General features: G+C 42.6%; 1 protein-coding gene across 3 annotated transcripts in view; it reads left to right on the top strand.

The window, feature by feature from the left end:
• Positions 1-15307, top strand: part of VCAN (versican) — a 125865-nt gene extending 110558 nt beyond the window's left edge. For all 3 annotated transcript variants that reach the window (XM_081930121.1, XM_081930123.1, XM_081930122.1), the window contains 3 exons: positions 9427-9571; positions 10551-10733; positions 11429-15307. In XM_081930121.1, the coding sequence (XP_081786247.1) occupies positions 9427-9571; positions 10551-10733; positions 11429-11559 (459 nt within the window). In that variant the 3' untranslated portion in view covers positions 11560-15307. The remainder of the gene's footprint in view (positions 1-9426; positions 9572-10550; positions 10734-11428) is intronic.
• The last annotated feature ends 4560 nt before the right edge of the window (positions 15308-19867 follow it).

Below are 19867 nucleotides of genomic sequence, written 5' to 3'. Positions count from 1 at the left end.
ATACCTCAGTGACTGCATCTCCCAATCAGATTTTTAAAAATTGTTAATTATGTTTTTGCAAAGCTAACTGAATTGTCTGCCGTTTTTCATGTTATAGTTGTGACAAGTTGGAAAAGCCATTTTAATCACAGAGACCCATAAAGTGTGTAGGATGGATAGGTAGGCAGGCTGTTTCTTCATTGTCTGACAGGGCTGGCCCAAGATATTTTGCTGCCTGGGGCAAAAAGCAAGGTGGCACACCATCCCATTCAATGTACAGAAGCTGACTGGAGTGGCCGTCAAATCTTTCAACACTTGTGACAGGACGGCATCCTCCACCATATCCATAACAGAGGGCAGCAGCTGGGCTTAGAGGGTGCAGAGCAGGCTGTGTGGGACACACAGATCTGTCACTCAGCACCTTGTAGCCACTGCCTGCTCCCCTGTATCTTCCACCTGAGGAGGCTGCCTCCCTTTGCCTACTGGTAGGGTGGGTCCTGTTGCCTGTTGTGATACTATGGCACAAATGTCTGAAATGGGAATTTTTGAGTGTAGTCTTCAGTGATGAATGGTTTGTTGTTGTTTTTTGTAAACTGCTGATGTAACAAAACCAGTTGCTTGAATCTGCATTTTATTAAGACTTGCTCTACAAACCCAGTTCCTCTCTTTGTTCTTCCTTCTCGTTTCCTCTCCCAGCTAGAGACACCATCCCATTAAGCACACGAAGCTCGCAGAAGGCAATGGGAAGATTGTGATTGATTTCCTTGGTATTTGTGCTGAGCACTAAAGGAATCACATCTTTCCGGTGTATTAAAGCTCTTAACCTCCTTTAATCAAGGACGTTTACTCGTTCAGCAACGAGTAAACAGCTCCATCTAGTGGGGATTTTCCTTGACGCTGAATAAGCATTTACACTGAGCTGATCTCTTCAAGTTTTGGTGGAAAATAGCTTTAAATCCCCAAATGATTGCTCCCCAATAGCAAAATAAAAATTCAGAGCATTTTTTTTTTTTACATAAGGGACTTTTTTATACCAGGAAATCATTGTGAGACATGTGGAAAACATATCTCGAAAGATATATGTGCTGAGAGATCCACAGGCTTAAAATTTGGCATGCAGTCAGAAATTTATTAGTATCCCACATCCTAATAAGTCATGTTAGGTCCTTTCATGTGGAGAATTCTCAGGTGTCTGATGTATAAAATTCAGTGTACCTGAGGTACACATGTAATATTTACCCTAGTCCAATCAGCAGACTCCAGTAGGAGGGAGCTAATAGGATTTTATGTGGGTGGCACATCCAAAGTAGAGACTTGCATAACTTTTTGTCTGTCCTGCATTAAAGTATGCAGATCTGCTTTCTGAATGTTCCCATCAGCTCAGCTCTCTTATTCTTTTACTCAGAGTGGTGCGTTTAACCATGCAACTAAATTAGGTCTATCCTCGCCGGATTCATTGCAGCCTCCTGGGGAATTCCAATGATACATTTGTCTTTTCCCACCTCTGTGTGTGAATATCGGCAGCACACATAAGTTCATCAATGGTAGCTGTTGGGATGGGAGAATATCTTCCTTCTGTTCTGTGCAACATCTCTGCCTGATTCAGAAGGGGAAGGTGGAGTATGTACACTTTTTCAAGTCTGGCAAAACCTGCTGGGTACACTGTACAATCACATGACTCCTAAACACACTGTTTTTGTGTGTGCTTATGATTTTTGAATGTACATAATAACATGTGAAGGAGACAACACATCTGTCAAACTGGTAGACTTCAGCATTGATCTTAAACACCAGGCTTGGGGAACTAGTGGCTCTCCAGCTCTTGTTGGACTTCATATCCCATCAGCCCAACCAGGGATGGGAGGGCCACAGGTTCCCTACCCCTGTGATGCAAACTGTGATGCCCCATTGAATACACTGCAACCTATTTCTGGGTTGACAAGTCTCTTGACTTTCTTATCATTGTACCTATATAGTACATGTTGATAAAAATGTTTGTAGCTTGCACACATTAGGTGTGCATTTAAAAACCGTGTTTGTTTTTGCTACATCTAAAAAGTGCCATGGGCAATGTGCAGTGTTACACTAATTGAAAGCTGCCTTCAGTGGAACCAAAGCCATGCTTAGTTCATTATGAATCAGCTCAGTCTGAACTTACTAAACTAAGGGCACCCTTGACAGGTCAACTTACAGACAACCCAGCTGTTCATGTGGGCAATGGAAGGACTTTACTTGAAGTTAAATAAACTTCAGAAGAAATTTACCCGTGTAGGAAGCACACTTTCTAGATAAAAACCTGAAAGGTCTTATCTGCTTCAGTGGAAGAGTTCTTTCCCTAATAGATAGGAGGGATTATGGGAAAGACAACACTAGTTAAAGAAGGTTTCCGGTGTTCAGTTTTAAAGCACTCACTGATAAATGCTAGGCTTATTTTCTTTGCTTTGAAGGTGTCCTTGGCTTCTTGGGTTTTCTGAAAGGCTTGTAACATTCCCCCTGCCCACATAGACAAAAATTTCCAGGGGATAGTGGAAGGAAGAGAAAGAAAACCTCAGTTCTCTTAAGGAAGCATTTAAAGAAGCTGAAAATTAAATGACTGACTGACTTAATTTTGGGACTTGTTTATTAGAAAGAGCCACATCCTTGATATTGGATGCTCATTGGTTTCTCACACAACGGTCAAGTCATTATGCTTTCTGCATTGGCAGTTGATTTAGTCGCGGTTCATTACACTCTGTCCCATTGAGTGCTCTGGAATGTGAAATCCCAACTATTGATCCCAGGCACTTGGTGGGGATTTCAGAGATAAAAGGGATAGCTGTTATCATTCAGTATCTATTGCATTGCTTAGATACTGTTCAGGACAGATTCACCTTGACAACATTCAAACAACTGAAGAGCCATGAGAATTACTTATTGGTTACCCAAGTAACTAAGCTGCTATAAAGCCAGATTAGGTTAGGATACATGCAAAAGATTTCAAGAAAGAAAAGCTAGAGTTGTGTATTTTGGATGTGCGTTGTGAGTGAATGACAAAAGTTAGCAAGCAGCTAACAAAATCAATTGTTGTTTTTATCTTGTTTTGTCTAAATGCAGTTTCAAGAAAGGATTTCTGTATCTCTTGTGGCATGGAGCAGTATAGTTTAACTGAAACTTAAATGTTAGATACCATCGAAATAGGTAGCAGTAGGAACACAGTCCTATAACTAATAAGGAATGACCACACTATATACTTTCTCTGAAAGAATGATAAATTATTGGAAAGTGGTGCTTAGCTGGCAATGCAGAAGGCAGCTTTAATTTTCTGTAATGAATCTCGCCAAGAAAGATCTATGTGAAAACCAGCAGGGGATTATAGTTTGGATGTCAGATTAGGACTGGGGAGCCGCAGATTTAAGTCTATCCTCAGCCATAAAGTTAATATAGTGACCATGGGCCAGTTAATGTTCCTCAGCCTAACCTACTTTACAGGGTTGTTTGAAAAATATGGGTAGCATGTACCATCTTAAATGAGGAATTCTCCCAAACTGGGGTTGCCTCTTCTATGCTGGTGCCTTCTACAACACATCTGCATCATCTAAAAAACAAAGACAGTGTGCTTTTGGCTTCAGAACTCTTGTTCAATTAACTTGCAAATTAATTCAATGCATTGATGAACTATTTAATTAATTAAAGCTTGTAAACAAATCAACTTAGAGAGAAGCCCCTGCTGGTTAAGCAACCACAATCCATTGCTTCCATTACCACTCCCCATTTTACCCAGCTTCCCTTCCCTTTAGCAGGATTCCCCAACAACAGCATCTGCCATCTAAGGCAGCTACTTCAGTCAGCCTAATGGTAGGGCCGGCTGTGCACTTAATTGCTTTTCAGGAAATGGGGTACAGGAGAGCTTGGGTTCAAACGGATGTCAAAGCTGTAAGTACCAAAAATCTGTTGAGAACATCTAACACCTAGCTCAGCATCCTGGGCTATGCTGGTTTTGCTTCGGCATATGCTTCCCTGTTTTATCTTTACCAGTGCTTTCCACCAGTTTTCCAGAGACTAATATTAAGAGAAGTGATCTGTAATTTCCAGGATCCTCTTCCCCTCCATCCTTTTTTTAAAAAAATAAAAATAAAAAAATGGTGTTACATTGGCTACTTTCCAGTCCTCAAGTATGGAAGCTGATCTTAGGGACAAATTGTATATACTTGTTAGAAGATTGGCAATGTCACATTTCAATTCTCATCTGTTGACACTTGTATGTGAGGATCACTCCCGTAAAGATCTCTGTGCATTTTGTTCCATATTTTTGATGCCCTGTATATATCCCCAAGTAGCACCACTCTGCACACACAGAACATAGCCCCACATGCCATTGTATCTGTGGAAGCTTGCTGTTGTACCTGGATCATCCTTGGGTTGATTTAAGTACAAAAGCGAGACTTTTAGCTGATGGCTTCACTCATCTATTAAAGCATAACACTTTATTTCTTCATTTATACAAAGATGTAACTTAGCTGGAAAGTAACTGGGAAAGGGGTATTGTTTTTGTATCCGCCTGTTCATTTGGCTGGCTAAGCTTCAAAAATATAAGACATTGTTCTGTGCCAAAACTGGAAACGAAACATTCTGTTTCTCTTCCATGTGTTATTTGAAAAATACAGAAATAGAATAAAATAGAAAGTACAAAGACATGGAGCACAAACCACAGCAATGTTGCCTGCATGAGCCCTGTTGAAATTAGGTGATGGAAATCAGTTGAAAGCTTCTGCACAAGACACTTCCATGAATATACCAGGAGAAGCTCCCATGAAACAATGTCTGTTTTCACCTAAATCTATTAAAAGATATATCTGGATCACGTTCCCATTAGCAGCCTTGCTTATGCATCAGTTAACTGATACTGTGGTTGCCGAAATCCCAACCCTTAAAGTCTTGTGGCAGATTGTAGTTGTGGAGCTTAGTGAAAGATTGAGGTCCTTTCTTCTCATCAGAAAGTTCATTTATCTACTATTACGTTCCATCCTACATCCTACTAGGGAGGGGTAGTACCTCTAGTGGGGGGGGGGGGTACATTGTGCTGCTTCTGGGGTAGTTTGCCTACCTTTGGTCCTCACCCTGCACTCGGATTTCACCTATGGCTCCTAAAAGCTGTCAGCAAGTGACAGTAGCCACACCACAGGAAATGGTTTTGACTGGCTGGCTAAACCAGGTGAGGGTAGCCGATGGGTCTCAAACCCTCAGTGAGTTAGAGACTTTCCCTGCATGCCAAGACAGGCTCCAGCGGATTGGGTGGGCGAGACCAATAGTGGGTCAGTCATGAATACACTTTCTGTACATGCTGTAGAGGGCAGTGAGAGGCAGATGGGGCTCATCAACCTGGGAAGGTACCCCATCTTGGAGGACATCGGAGCCAAGTCTTAGGGGCTGAAGTCCCTTCACCCCACCCATAAAATATTTAAGGGGGCTTGGGCCTCCCAAAGTTTATGGGCATTGTCATTCAAACGGTGCATGTGTGCTCTGTGATGGGATCAATTATGCAGGGCAGGGCTTACCTGGGCCACCCCAATATTTTATTCAAGTTGGTACCCCTGGAGAAGGAAAACACTGAAGCTAAACCTCCACTGCTTGCGGGAGATTTTTGAGGGGAGAAGAAAAGGTTCGTGAGCAAACCCTACACAAATGGAGAGCTGGATGGCCCCTTGTACGCCTCCTTCCAAAAATTCCTGCAGCCAAGCTGAGGCCAAACATATTGCTCTGCTTTCTTTGGACCACATCAACGAGGCCAAAAGAGAGGTCTTGTTGTCTGGGAAGCCCAGAACCTCCATACACACTGCAGGGCACCCAGGGGAGGTCACTTCAGTGTTGCTAATGCAGTAGTTGGACTTCACCCCCAGAGGTGTGCTCGATTATCTCTGGAGACAGGCGAACACCAACAACAACATGCACGTGATGCCACACAGGTAGTGGCAAAATGTAAAGCTTGCCTTGAGCTGTGGTCCTTCAGATATTGTTGAGCTACAGTTTTCTCCAACCCTGGTCACTGGCCATGTTAGCTGGGACTGATGGGAGTTGGGAGTCCAACAACAACTGGAGGGCCACAGTTGCCTCACCAGAGCCATCTGAGCACCATCTGCACTGGGATCTGCATCAGTTAAACCTGACTTCCACCCATATTTGTAAAAGGAGGAATCAAGCCTCCAATGCACTTGTCTTGTGCCATGTTTTAATGCGGGCCGAGGGAACCGTTTCTGAAGGCTTATCTCCCCATCAGTGATGCTTGCCTAAATAAGGAAATGGAAAAGTTCAATATGTGTAGCATGGAGAGTTAAGAAAGCATTTCAGGAGTCTGGAACCTCCTCTGTTAAGTGGTTCTGGCATTAGTAAAAAGCAGCATGCGGGTCAGAAAGCCAAAGTAAATGTGCGCAGTGATGATATCAGCTGTGAGGCAACAGCACGTTACGGCTGGGGATGTGGTGCAATCTTGCAAAATCCATTCCATGGGACTGAAGGGCCTTGCCAGCAGCATATGCAAGCCAGGGCTCACGGCTGTTATTGCAGGCCCTTGATGTAAAGGCTCTTGAATCTTTGTTGGCTGGAATGTAACGTCTTGAAATCCCAGGGCTGCCATTTCTGCCAGGAGTTGACCACCAGCATCCCCTACTAGCATATGGAAACTAAAATGAATGTTCAGCTATTGGAGGAAAAGGTGTTACTTAGAGGTTTGGCTACGGAGTGACTGAAGTCACTTAGTAGTTTTGGATGAGGTTTGCAAAATAAGCCCTGACTCTTGCAGTTATATTCAGAGTTTTGCACCTGGTTAGAAAGCAAGTCAGTTCATTGCTTGGGATAGAATTGTAGAGTTGGAGAGGACCCTGAGGGAGTCTGTTCTGCTGTCAAGCAGCTCTTGCTGTCAGAAAGTTCTTCCTGATGTTTAGCTGGAATCTCCTAGAAGACCAGTGTGTATTATACCATGATACCAGGCAAGAATGATCAATGCATAGTTTGATCTTATGCATATTTACATAGGAAAAAAAGACGCTGTAGTTCAGTGGGTGTTACTCACAGATAAGTAAGCATAAGACTGTAACCCTAGCCTTATGGCAATTAAAATGTTTTATAGCCTGGCACAGACAATACTTTTAATGCAGCCCAATTTAGAAGTCTACAGTTCACTTGCCTGTATACATAAAATGCTATTATTGACATACTGGAGGAAATACGACACTAAAATACTATACAGTATTCAAAATACTATATCCCACTTTTCCACAGCCAGGATAATTAAGCACCACTTTTGTGTGATACATTAACTTTATTAGTAAAATGTTCTCAGAAAGACATTATGTTTGGATTACCAGATAAAGAATTAAAGGAAAACATTTTGTACTTTTTATAAGCATGTAAGTGGACCAGCTCCAAGAAGTAAGCACTGAGATTAAATAAAAGCACTTGTGAACTGTGCCATTATGACCATTTAAGGGACAGAGTGACTGGTACATGCCAGGTATTTATGAGGATTCTTGCTCTTCTAGAAACTTATTTTTACCCACCATTAATTTCTACTTGAAATGAAAGTTTTGTAGCACCACAGAGAAAAGCTAAAAAGATTTCAAGTGTTCTCCCTCTCTTTTCCTGGTCACTCATATATCTGTATCTGTACGCAAGACAAAGAATATTACAATGTAGTACTTATTTTGCCGTAGTCCTATTTATTCAGATAAAGAGTTTTGAAACATTGTTGTTGTTGTTTAGTCGTTTAGTCGTGTCCGACTCATCGTGACCCCATGGACCAGAGCACGCCAGGCACTCCTGTCTTCCACTGCCTCCCACAGTTTGGTCAAACTCATGCTGGTAGCTTCAAGAACACTGTCCAACCATCTCGTCCTCTGTCGTCCCCTTCTCCTTGTGCCCTCAAACTTTCCCAGTATGTTTTGAATATGTTTTGAAACATATTCTAATGCTATGAATTACAGAAATGAAAAAGGGATATCTTGGCAAGGCAAGCATTTTCTCTCTCTGGGCTATTTGAGAAACAAGGAACAAGGCTGTAGTAGTGCATACTGGATAGTACAGAATGTCCACATGGCAATCCCTGATGGGTGCTTCCTTGTTAGACTCTTGCCTAAAATTTCAGCTTTCTCAGTTATTAATACAAGTATTTCACTATTTTCAGTTACAGATAGGTAGCCGTGTTGGTCTGCCATAGTCAAAACAAAAAAAAATTCCTTCCAGTAGCACCTTAAAGACCAACTAAGTTAGTCTTTAAGAACTAACTTAGTTGGTCTTTAAGGTGCTACTGGAAGGAATTCTTTTTGTTTTCACTATTTTCAGGGAGGGATTGAAGATGTGATGGCAACATACCTTAAAAAATTAGAAAATAGGTCAAACAAACAATCCTCCAATATATTTGAAAACTTTCGGATTCCTAAACTAAGGACCTACCCAAATGTGATGCTAGATGCATATTTGCCTTGAGGAGTGGCTGGCCTCAATGTGATGTTAAATGCATATTTGCAATCGGGAGGGGCCGGCGGGGATGGCAGTGGCATGCACTTGACCTTCCGGCTCTGCTGTTTGTTGCTGGGAGAGGGAGGTTGGCACTGTGTGAACACAGCAGGAGGAGTGCCAGATCAACCTGCCTTATAGCACTGACTTTTCCCTAGCCTTGCTTTTCACCCTCTCAATCAGCCACAGCATCATCAGTGCCAGGAGGCCAGCTGGGTGCTCCTGCTCCTGTGCCCTTGCTTTGGTGCTATGGTCTAAACCTCAGAGCCTCTTGGGCTTATTGATCAGAAGGTTGGTGGCTCAAACCCCTGCGACGGGGTGAGCTCCCATTGCTCTGTCCCAGCTCCTGCCAACCTAGCAGTTCGAAAGCACACCAGTGCAAGTAAATAAATAGGAACCACTGTGACAGGAAGGCAAACAGCGTTTCTGTGTGCTCTGTTTTCCATCATGGTGTCCCGTTGTGCCAGAAGCAGTTTAGTCATGCTGACAACATGACCCAGAAAGCTGTCTGTGCACAAACACTGTCTCCGTCGGACTGAAAATGAGATGAGTGCCACAACCCCATAGTTGCCTTTGACTAGACTTAACCTTCCAGGGGTCCTTTACCTTTACCTTACTGTATTTAATGTACATATTTCAAAATAAATCAAATAAGAGCTATGGTACTCAGGGAAGGATAATTAGTGGAATAGCAACGGGTGGAGAACCCTTCCCCATTTACTGTGATCCTGATGAAAATCTGCCCCCTGAAGCTGCTATTTGCATTGGGAGAGAACACTTTATTGACTTATGGGGAAAATTTCTTCCCAATGCAGATAGCAGCTTCAGAGGGCAGGTTTTCCTTGGGGCTACGGGGAAGAAGGAAATATTTACATTTCATTGGTCCTTAACTTAGCAAGCCCTGCTTGAATTCAGTTTCTCTTAAACCATGCTTCTGGTATTTTTCTTTATCTTCTTCAGCAATATGAAAACTGGAGACCAAACCAGCCAGACAGTTTCTTTTCTTCTGGAGAAGACTGTGTTGTTATAATCTGGCACGAGAATGGCCAGTGGAACGATGTACCATGCAACTACCATCTCACCTACACTTGCAAGAAAGGAACAGGTAAAGATTTTCAGACCAGGGTCACAAATTGCCACATGAAATACACAAAAAGTGAACTTGTGTGTGCAAGTCATAATGTCTGAAGCCTAGCATATTTCATTGCAGGCCGAGCTATGTTAGTGCTGCAGAAATCAGTGTTGGCTATGTTATTGAAACTGGCTGCATGCCATTACTAAAAATGTGCTGAAACAAATGAATGCACTCTAAGTAGAATTCTTCATCCCAAATTTAGCTTTCTTGTAATTTCGTGTTTCAGCTGTGTAAGAGAAAAATGCAATGACATATGACTGCCATCCTAACTCCACTTATTTTAATTCAGCACTGAATTCAATAGGCTTTATTTCTGAGTAGATGTGGTTAGGATTGTGTTGTTCCACTTGTGAGATCCTTCAATGAGCAGAGTTCCTTCTCATGGAGGTTTGGTCCCAAGGGTCCCTCATATGAGCAAAAATGCCTATATGCAAAGTACCCCCTTGGAACTGCCCCCCATGAGCAACCCTAGTTTTCTGGAGCTGGCATGCCTTGCCCCCCAAATCAGACAAAGAACTTAAAAGCTCATTCATGTTGGGTAACCCAGGCAGACCTGGCATGAAAAGAACTTTTAACCTCTGTGCCTTGATTGCGGGGCAAGGCCGTCTCAGCATGCTGGTTCTCAGATGCTCTCACAACATCTCAAGTGGCCGTCCATGTTCCCATGAGATTTGACACAAGCCCTCCTAGCCTTCCTCTAATGTTATAAACTTCTAGTGACTATTTAGGAAAGGTTGAAAATTGTTGTAATCAAATTAAGTTATACTTCCAATTGACTAATTTAGTTTTTTTAAAATGAAGGCTATGGGTTCCCACCCCTTTAATCAAATTCTCTAAAAATGACTAGGAACCCAGTCTGAATAGTGGGCTTTTTGGAGAGAGAAGGGAGCTTTGTCTGAGGTTATAGTGTGGAAGAAAACTGACAATAATTCTGAATTTGTACTTTTAGTTGCCTGTGGCCAGCCCCCAGTTGTAGAAAATGCAAAGACTTTTGGGAAGATGAAGCCTCGTTATGAAATAAACTCCTTGATTAGATACCACTGCAAAGATGGTTTTATCCAGCGCCATGTTCCAATCATCCGGTGCCAAGGGAATGGACGATGGGATTTGCCTAAAATTACCTGCATGAATCGTGAGTTGCCTATGCAAAGGGATTTGTGATTGCCAAGGTTCAGGCTAGACCTTCACCAGTCTGTCAAATGTCTTGGCATGGAGGAGGAGAGACCATTACCTGCCCCAGCACACCTCTCCACTTTACCCTGTGGATAGTGTTATTTAATGCAGGTGTTGCATACAGGTGTACAACCATCATTCTGATGCTCATTTTATTCCATCATCTTATTTTTATGATGTGGGAGAATTGTGCAAATTGGACATCTGCACAATTGGATTTCCAGACAGAGAGCCTGAATTGCATGTGACTCTAGGATGGTTCACAGGTTACCCTGAATGCAGTACAAGCTGTCTTTGCACTTGTACAAACATTTGTGTGAAAGAGTGCACACTTGTTCATATGAACAGCTCTGCTGTTATGTAGGCAAGTACACAGACTGCACACTTGCTGAACAACACACATGCATTACTGTATGAGTGTGTAGCTCAACTATTTGTGCTCCCAGTTTCACAAACTGCACCCTTGTTGAATGTAACGTGTGAACACCCATGTTACCTCCATGCCCTCTCCTCCACCACACAAAGACTCTACACTGGTCAGGAAATGTCTGAACCTGAGTTGTGTGTCTAACACAGTGCATCTCTTCATCATGCTTCTAGTTTTGCTGGCATGCTTACAACATTTTCCTTCTTTTCTTTCTCTTTTGTTTCCAGCATCCTCATTCCAAAGGACTTACTCTAAGAAATATTATTATAAACATTCTTCACCAGGAAAGGGAAACTCATTAAATTCATCAAAACATTTTCATCGTTGGATCAGGACATGGCAGGATTCAAGGCGCTGAACGCACTCTGGCAAAAGCGGGATGTTCTCCATGCCAGCCAAAGTCCTAACTTAACTGTGCCTTTTTAAAAATCAATTATAGGAGTATTACCAAGCATTTTTATTTTTTTGAAAACTTAAGGACCTCAGAACTCTCAGCACACATCTGTGATTGCTACAAATGCAAAAATCGAAAAGGGAGACATTGCCAGCCATCTATAGCATGTTAATGTTCATATGTCATTGATGAGGGAACATTAGAGTCCCTGTCCCAGCGTCCTATAATAATTAAAACTCTTCCATTTTAGCACCAATGATAATGTAAATAAGATGATTTAATGGTGTTTTAATGTGTGTTACGTTAAAAGAACAGCAACCCTGTATATACAATGAAATGTCACACTAAGTTCAAGTTTATTTATGGCTATTTGGCCTCAGAGGTCTTTAATCGTTTTTTGTTTGTTTGTTTGTCTTGAGGTACTTCATCAGGCTGAAAATAATTGTAAATTGCAGTCTGCTCTCTCTTTTCTTTTTGTAACCATGGGAGAAAACGGCTGTTGCAATGGCTGAAGATGAGCAAAGAAGCAGAGGAACGCTGCTCTTTCCCAGCAGAGGTCCATAGAGAACTGTGTGATGAAACCTTACATATAAGGAGCACAGCAAGCAGGAACAACCCTGAACAATGGACTGCAATGTGGAACTTGACTTCCGTCCTTTTCAGCATTGGCACTGATTGAAAAGGGACTTGCCTGGAGGACTTTTTTATAAAAAAAATGACAAGGAGGGCCTGTAGGAATAACAATAATAATAATAATAACAATAATAATAAGTGCTAATACAGTAAATCTCAACCAGGGCCACTTTTTTTTTTAACGATGACTTTTACAACACTAACCGTGGGTCTACATTACAGCTCTCTGCATTTTAAGATGGAGATACGATAGACCTACAACTTTTGTTGTACAAAACCCCCCGAACAAACGAAAAAGTAAATAATTTTGTATATATAAATATATATAACCATTTTTAATCCTTTTATAAAGTAATGAATGTTTGTGTATGAATGCTGCAGCTGTGAAGCGTACCTAAATAAATGAAGTAAGCCATACTGATATAATTTATTGGATGTTCTTTTTATCTTGAAATAGCTTGGTAGCTTGTTTTCAGCCTCCAAGCTCATCTTGGTGCATTTGGGAGAACTAGAGTTGGCTTCAAATGTTTTTGACTTGACTTGAGAGAATATATCTATATAATAAATGGGATCATGAGTGAGAGCTGTGTGACTTGTAAGCAATCAGTACCTTGAGTTGTGAATAATCTCTGTGTTCCTAGAACTATTGTAGATTTTTCTGCCTAACAGGCCTAGTTTAAGGAGGGGATATGTCTCCTTAGCTCTTCTCGATTCATCTTCCATGGCCAGGTGGGGTACACTAATTGTAGAAAGTGGTACTTTCTAAGGGCTAGGCTGGGTCGGTACTTTCAAGGGCTAGAAGTATCTTATCTCCAGATCCATGCCATGCATGTGCTGGGGAGCAAGGGTGTGTCTTCCCTCTCCACACTTCTGGTATGCCTTCCTCACCTCCAAAGTTGCCACTGCCCACACAAGTGTGTGGCATTCTAATCTGGCCTTGTGCATCAAGTCTAACACAGGACAATTTATGGATTTTATCTGGGATATCGACCACACAAAAATGCGTCTGCTCTGCATGGATGCCTGGTGATATCAGAGAAGCAGTATAGGCATTCCAGGAGTGCTCAGAGGGCTCTAATGTACACTCTCTGCGTCAGGCATAAATGGTGGATCTTCGAACAAGTATGGTCCTATCTGACCCAAAAGAATACCCCCAGTTGCAATATTCTGTCTTTATCTTTGTTGAGGAGAGAAGAAAAGATCTGAAATGTTCTGTCCAAAAATGTATTAAAGAAGAAAAATATTCTAGTTGTATCAGTACATGTGAAGTTTGTAAGTAGAAGGTAACATTAATCAGTAAGGGCTAGCTGATAGACTGACCTCTTCATAATCCAATTCTGTTGTGTACGTTTAGTATGTGATGTAGCTATAGTTGTGAACAGAGCTCGTGTGTACTCTCACAGGTCAAGAAACTGGCCCTAGATTGGTGCAGCAATGTGTCTTCACACATAAATGTTGTGCGGCTAGAATTTCATATAGAATTTCATATAGATGCAGCCTCAAGTGGTGTGGATTATTTACTTGTAAAGGGCTTCCTCTCAAGTCCCAGGTTATGGTCTGAAGGCACATTTTGCTGAGACTAAGCAACTCAGTGCCTGGATGGTAAGACTTCCTGGGACCTTTGGTGCCATGATGGAAGAGAGGAAGAGAGGCAGGATAAAATGTAAGAAAACAAATAGTAACTCTGATTTTGGCATGTTCCCCTAGGTAGTTTACAGTTTCCCACTGCCTGAAACCTCTTTCAGCTGAATTAATGCACCCTGAGAACTTGTGGTAACCATAGACTGGTTAAATAATGTGTGAATCTATGGTAGATTAACACAGTTTCTTTCCTCTGTACAACAATCTGCAAACAAAACATGGAGGAATCTAAAAGAAACTGGGCCATTTATTAAATGAGCTTCAAGACAATGATGCACAATATCTGGCTGGCCAAAAAACCAGAGTTGGAGAGGAGTGGTGAAATCCCATTTCAGGTGCCCTGTTGTGTAATGATCAGAAGCAAAACTGAACCATGCTGTGGGAAATAGATGTGCTAACTTTCCATGTTAAGACTGAGGTAGTTGGCAGGTAAGCTTGCTCACCAAAGGTATACAATGAGCATAAACAATATATAGCTTCATTTTGTTGCACATTCAGTAGCTTCACTCTTACAAAGGCCCAGGGGTTCCCAGACTGGGACCAGTTTTGTGAAACGTAAAATCACCTTTAGAAGAATCATGGTCTCTCATAAAAAAGCTACCACTGTTTTGAACTGTACATTTCTTTCCTTTTCTATACCCATAATACTTTTTTCACTATTTGTATTCTATTTTGTATGGTGTGTAATGTGAATGTTTTGGGGTTTTTGTGTGAAAGAACTTTAGAAACCTTGTTAATTTTTTTTTATATATCAGCTTCTGGCTCACCAAAGAAATCTTGTTTTGCTCTACTGTGATATGTTCTGTTTATTGCATGTCTTCAAATTTATGTCTATGTAATGTCAAGTTCTACTGATGAGTCAAGTCAAATAACCAAGAACAACAAATACTGAGTGATGCAAACACTTTCATAACATTTTTCTACATTTCTAATAATAACTTTTTAGCTGATTAACCAGGGTCAATTTTTTTGATTGACTTTTAACGGGAAATTGATTTGACCATAGTCAATTAGATGCAGGTAATTTATGAAATCTGTTTTATAATATACCATATATATATATATATATATAAATATAAAAAATAAATCTTGTGTAAACTGAGATTATTCTCAATAAACAGTATATATATGTCCTTTTGTACAAAAATACACTAGTGTAGGTTTTATCACTGCTTTTCACCATTTGTACTGAAACAGACATTTTGATCAGACATTTTGTTCTTGTTGGTACCAGCGCAAGGATTACTGCTGTTATTCCTGAAACTCGCTGTCAAATCAAGGTAAGTGGGGGAGAGGGAACTGAAGAATTGCTGAACCTCAGCTCAGCCAAATAATAATACAAAGACTCTTCAAAGGATTTGAAAGTGGGGATATACTTTGCAAAGTACAGGTGCTCTATCATTACAAAATAAAAAAAATAAAATCATTTGGCATTGTGCTAAGTAAGTGCATGTATTTCTGAGTCATGCCTGCCCTCCTTCTTAGTTGATTTCTTTGTGAAGGTTGGTTTTTGAAACAGTTTGCCAGTCTTAGTCAACATATGCACTTTCTGCCCCTTACACCACCATGGTGGCTAACCTTTGGCCCCCCAGATTGGAGCTAGACTACAACTCCAGACTTCCCTGACTATTGGCCATGCTGGCTGGTGCTGATGGGTGTTGGGATACAATGGCATCTAGAGGACCACAGGTTAACCACCTCTGCTTTACACAATAAGCCCATGTTCCTATTCTCAAAGTCAATGGTCTGGGGCACTGGTAGGCAAACTAAGGCCCGGGGGCCGAATCGGGCCCAATCACCTTCTAAATACGGCCTGCAGATGGTCCGGGAATCAGCGTGTTTTTACATGAGTAGAATGTGCCCTTTTAAGTCCTTGCACTCTTGCTTGCCCCTCCCCTTGTCTCTTTTACATCTCATTTCAAAGAAGCTGCTAGCAATGCATGAACATTTTTTGCGCTAAATTCTTTGTGCACAATCCGAGCAAACACATCCAAAAAACCAGTGGTTTCTGCGTTCTCCAAGTGATCGTGCACCAGACATTTACCGGCCCTCAAAAGGCTTGCCTTCACCATTGCCTGATCCTGTTTCCATTCAGTAGCCCATTTACCTGGGGTTGGAGAAGGAGGGTGCAGTGGCGGAGCTTCATGCTCTGGCACTGGGCAGGGGGCAGAGAGCAGGTGGGGGCAGGGCTGGTGTGCATCCTGGGGGCATGGCACGCCGCCTGTGGGGGTGTGGCACCTGAGCGGGCGGTGGGCAGCCGCAATGGTACCCCACCGGGGGCTGCGCACTCCCCCGCACTCCTCTTCCTGTGCCACTGGAAGCGTGCTTCAAACGTGGTGGCAGGCATGCCAGCTCCTTATGAGGCTATTTTACCACCAAGAGGGTTCACGATATTAAGTTTCAGTATCCCTGTCAGATATCTGACACCCTGTGTGCTCCTTATCCCTAATGTCTGGCTAAACATCCTCTATGCCAGCCATGCCCAGCCTGTGGATTGTAGCCCACTGAACAAGTGGGTCGTGGACTTGGTAAGTAAACCCCAAATAATTATTGCATTTAATCCCTAACTCATAGGATGAATAGCTTTTTGTTTGGCTGGCCTATTATAATGATGTGTTGACACTTGTAACTGAACATCAGCAAAGCCCAAGGCTTACATTTTAACACACGGGAGCTGCTTGCTGGTGGCAGAGCTGTTGACAGTTCACCACAGGCTGCTCATGCAGGGTGTGCATAGGTGCCTGTGATGTGCAGGTGCTTATCACCAGATCTGCTGCAGGGAACAGCTTGTAGTTGAGCCAAGGGTGATCTGAAGTTTGCTTAGGCGAAATAATAATTAAAAGCATTAGCTGATGTAACAATAATGATTTGAGTGTATGTCTGACAACCATCACACTCTGCACTGACCAACTCATTGGCAAAATGCAAGCTCAGCCATCCCACTGATGCTTGCCAGAATGGACTCTATTGTAAATAGGATCAAAACGCTTATTAGTTCATTATATCTAACGCTACTTGAGTAACGTTTTAGAATAAAATTTGTACAGCTTACGGAGCGATATCCTGCAATTAGATGGTTGGTGTTTTTACGTTCCCATAAACAAAACTGAATAACTTTGTAAGTACTATAAATATTTCAACAAATTCCACATTAATAGAAGCATTAAGTAATTTTTTGTTGAGGTGGTTATAAATTAGGCAAATTTGCAGTTAAAATGCACACAGCCAATGGCTGCCAAAGACCAAGGGTCCAAAATTCATGTGACAATAAAACGAAGGGTCAACCTACCAAGTAAAATTGGACTTGTGGATTGCCACACCAAAACAGTTGGGAACCACTGTTCTATGTCACTTTTCTCTCTTTTTCTTTGTTTCTATGCTGTCACTTTTGGGTTGTTCTTCCCTTAATCTGCATTTCCCTCTTGTTCCACTGACTTCTCCTGTCTGCTTTACTAACTCTCTTACTTAGTTCCATTAACATTGCTACACATTGCCAAAGGCTCCATTCCATCTTTTGTTTTTTCCCCTGTTAATTTACCCTGCAATAGTTCATTGCCCACTGATTTAACACCCAACTGGGTCTTTTGTTCATTTAATTACCTTGAATATAATATACCTTGTTCATTTAATAACCTTGAAAAATATAAGCACTGCTCACATGTTCCCTGAATGCTTGTACAGGGCAGAATGGGACTGAACCAGCTTGTGTAGCTCCTGGACCCATGAGTGCTTGGTGCCATGTCTAAAAGAGCCTAAAACCATTCAAACTGTATGAGCGATAGACTCTGTTTATGTGACCGAGATCCCTTGAATGGGCAGGGCCCACAATCAAATGAACAGGTATGTTTGGGCATGCAGTTCATATACACAATGGATCTGTCAGACATGCCAAACAAGTATACAAGGCAGGAAGAAGATTGTGAGTAAGCACAATCCCACGCAACACAAGCCCAGAGAACGTCTGAACAGGGCTATAGTTGTCCTACAATATGCTTTCAAAATATACTTCAGCAGCTGCAGGGTACAAAATTGCATGGATCTGCTTTAGGCAGAAGATGCAACCCAACTCAGAAATGATTAGAACAAACCTGGCAAGATCAGGGTCTTCATGCTGTGGCAGTGTATTGGAAATAAAAGCTGACTTGTGAGAACCTGTGTTGATATCTGCAGCATGCTCTCAGCTTCCCACCACACACATTTACAGAGCTGAGTGGTCCAAACTCTCTCCGTTAATGGACACCTACATTTGCTTTCCTACATTATGTTTTAAGTTATGGGCGCAATCCAACACCACCTCTTTGTTTATAGGAAAGGTTTTATACACATAAATACAGAACTTGAAATGAATAAATGCCAAGAACACCAGGATTTGCTGAATAGCACCTGGGTTCTCAGCATGCCTTAGCTTTAAAAGGAAGTGGACAAATTCATAAGCCCTTCCTGTGCTATGTTTGTATATATGCAAGAAGAACATTCCTTGGATTTCAAAAACGTAAGCGTGAGATGTCTGAAAGACTTAGGAAACTGCTGTTTTCCTGCAGCATATACTGAACACCTCTCCTCCCGACGCTACCTTGCTTCTCGCTTTCCTTCTCTCTTCCATACACCCACCCACAAAGCATGCACATCTCTTTGCAGAGAAACAGAAAGGTAACAGCTCACAGGACCATAGGGAGTCAGTCGCTAGTCCATTTTGCTCAGTTTTGTGCACACTTAGTGGCAGAGGCTTTCCAGGTTTTTCTGCAGGGAGTCTGTTCCAGCCCAACCTGGAGATGTCAGGGATTAGAACCTATAAACGGTAAACCACCTTGTGATCCTCAGATGAAGGGCAGCATATAAATTTAATAAATAAATCTGGGACAGCGGCGGAGCATATGCCAGTGCTGCCCAGGGTGGGCACCCTCCCAGCATAGCTGTCAAGCGTCCCTTATTTGGTGGGACAGTCCCTTATCCCAGCACCATGTCCTGCTGCTGTCCCTTATTGATGATGTCCCTTAAATTTCCCAGGTTTCAAAGGAAGCAGCTCTTCTCCCTCCCTCCTTGCCAGCCAGGGAGGAGGGAGGCTCCAACTGTGTTGCTTGGCTGCGTTGCTCACCCAATAAGAAGTCTAAGAATGACTGGGGGGGTGGAGCTTGCATGCCTTGTGTTGATCAAATCGGCTGCGTTGCCTGGGGACTCGCCTTTGCTCAGCGCTTCCCAGCAGACAGGTGACGGTGGTTTTCCTTGAGGCTTCATTTGGCTGTTGGCTGGGCTTTCTGCCTTTGGCTCAGAGGGGCTCAGAACTTGAACATACCTATGCTTAGAAAATCCCTCATTTTGGCTGCTGATCCCTTATTTTCGAGGCTGCTGGTCCCTTATTTTCAAATCTGTAAGTTGACAGCTATGCCTCCCAGCCGCGAGATAGCTGCTTGGGTGCCCGGAGCGGCGCACTCACACTGAAGCCAGGGGCGGAGTGAGCCGCCCATGGCAGACATTCGGCGTGCCACCTGCCAGTGACTCCCAAGCCTCCCCCAAGCTGTCAAAATGAAGGGGGGAGGGGGGAATACCGCTGGTTGCGGCTCAGGGTAGGCTCAGGGTAGGCTTGGGAGTCGCAGGTGGGCGGCACGCCAAATGTCACCCCCCTCGGTGAGGGCACCCAGGGTGTTTTGCCCCCCCCCCACTGCTTCCTATGCCCCTGACTTGGAACCGTCTGCATGTAAAGTTGTATACAGTGGTACCTTGGGTTAAGTACTTAATTCGTTCCGGAGGTCCGTTCTTAACCTGAAACTGTTCTTAACCTGAAGCACCACTTTAGCTAATGGGGCCTCCCACTGCCGCCGCACCGCTGGAGCACGATTTCTGTTCTCATCCTGAAGCAAAGTTCTTAACCTGAAGCACTATTTCTGGGTTAGCGGAGTCTGTAACCTGAAGTGTATGTAACCTGAAGCATATGTAACCTGAGGTACCAGTGTATGCTGTGCCACTGAGCTGTGCCCACTCACCCAAAGCACTAAAATAC

The sequence above is a fragment of the Podarcis melisellensis genome, assembly GCF_964234715.1.
Source record: "Podarcis melisellensis genome assembly, chromosome: 11".
In the NCBI taxonomy this organism is placed as follows: Eukaryota; Metazoa; Chordata; class Lepidosauria; order Squamata; family Lacertidae; genus Podarcis; species Podarcis melisellensis.
This window is presented reverse-complemented; position numbering and strand designations above follow the sequence as displayed.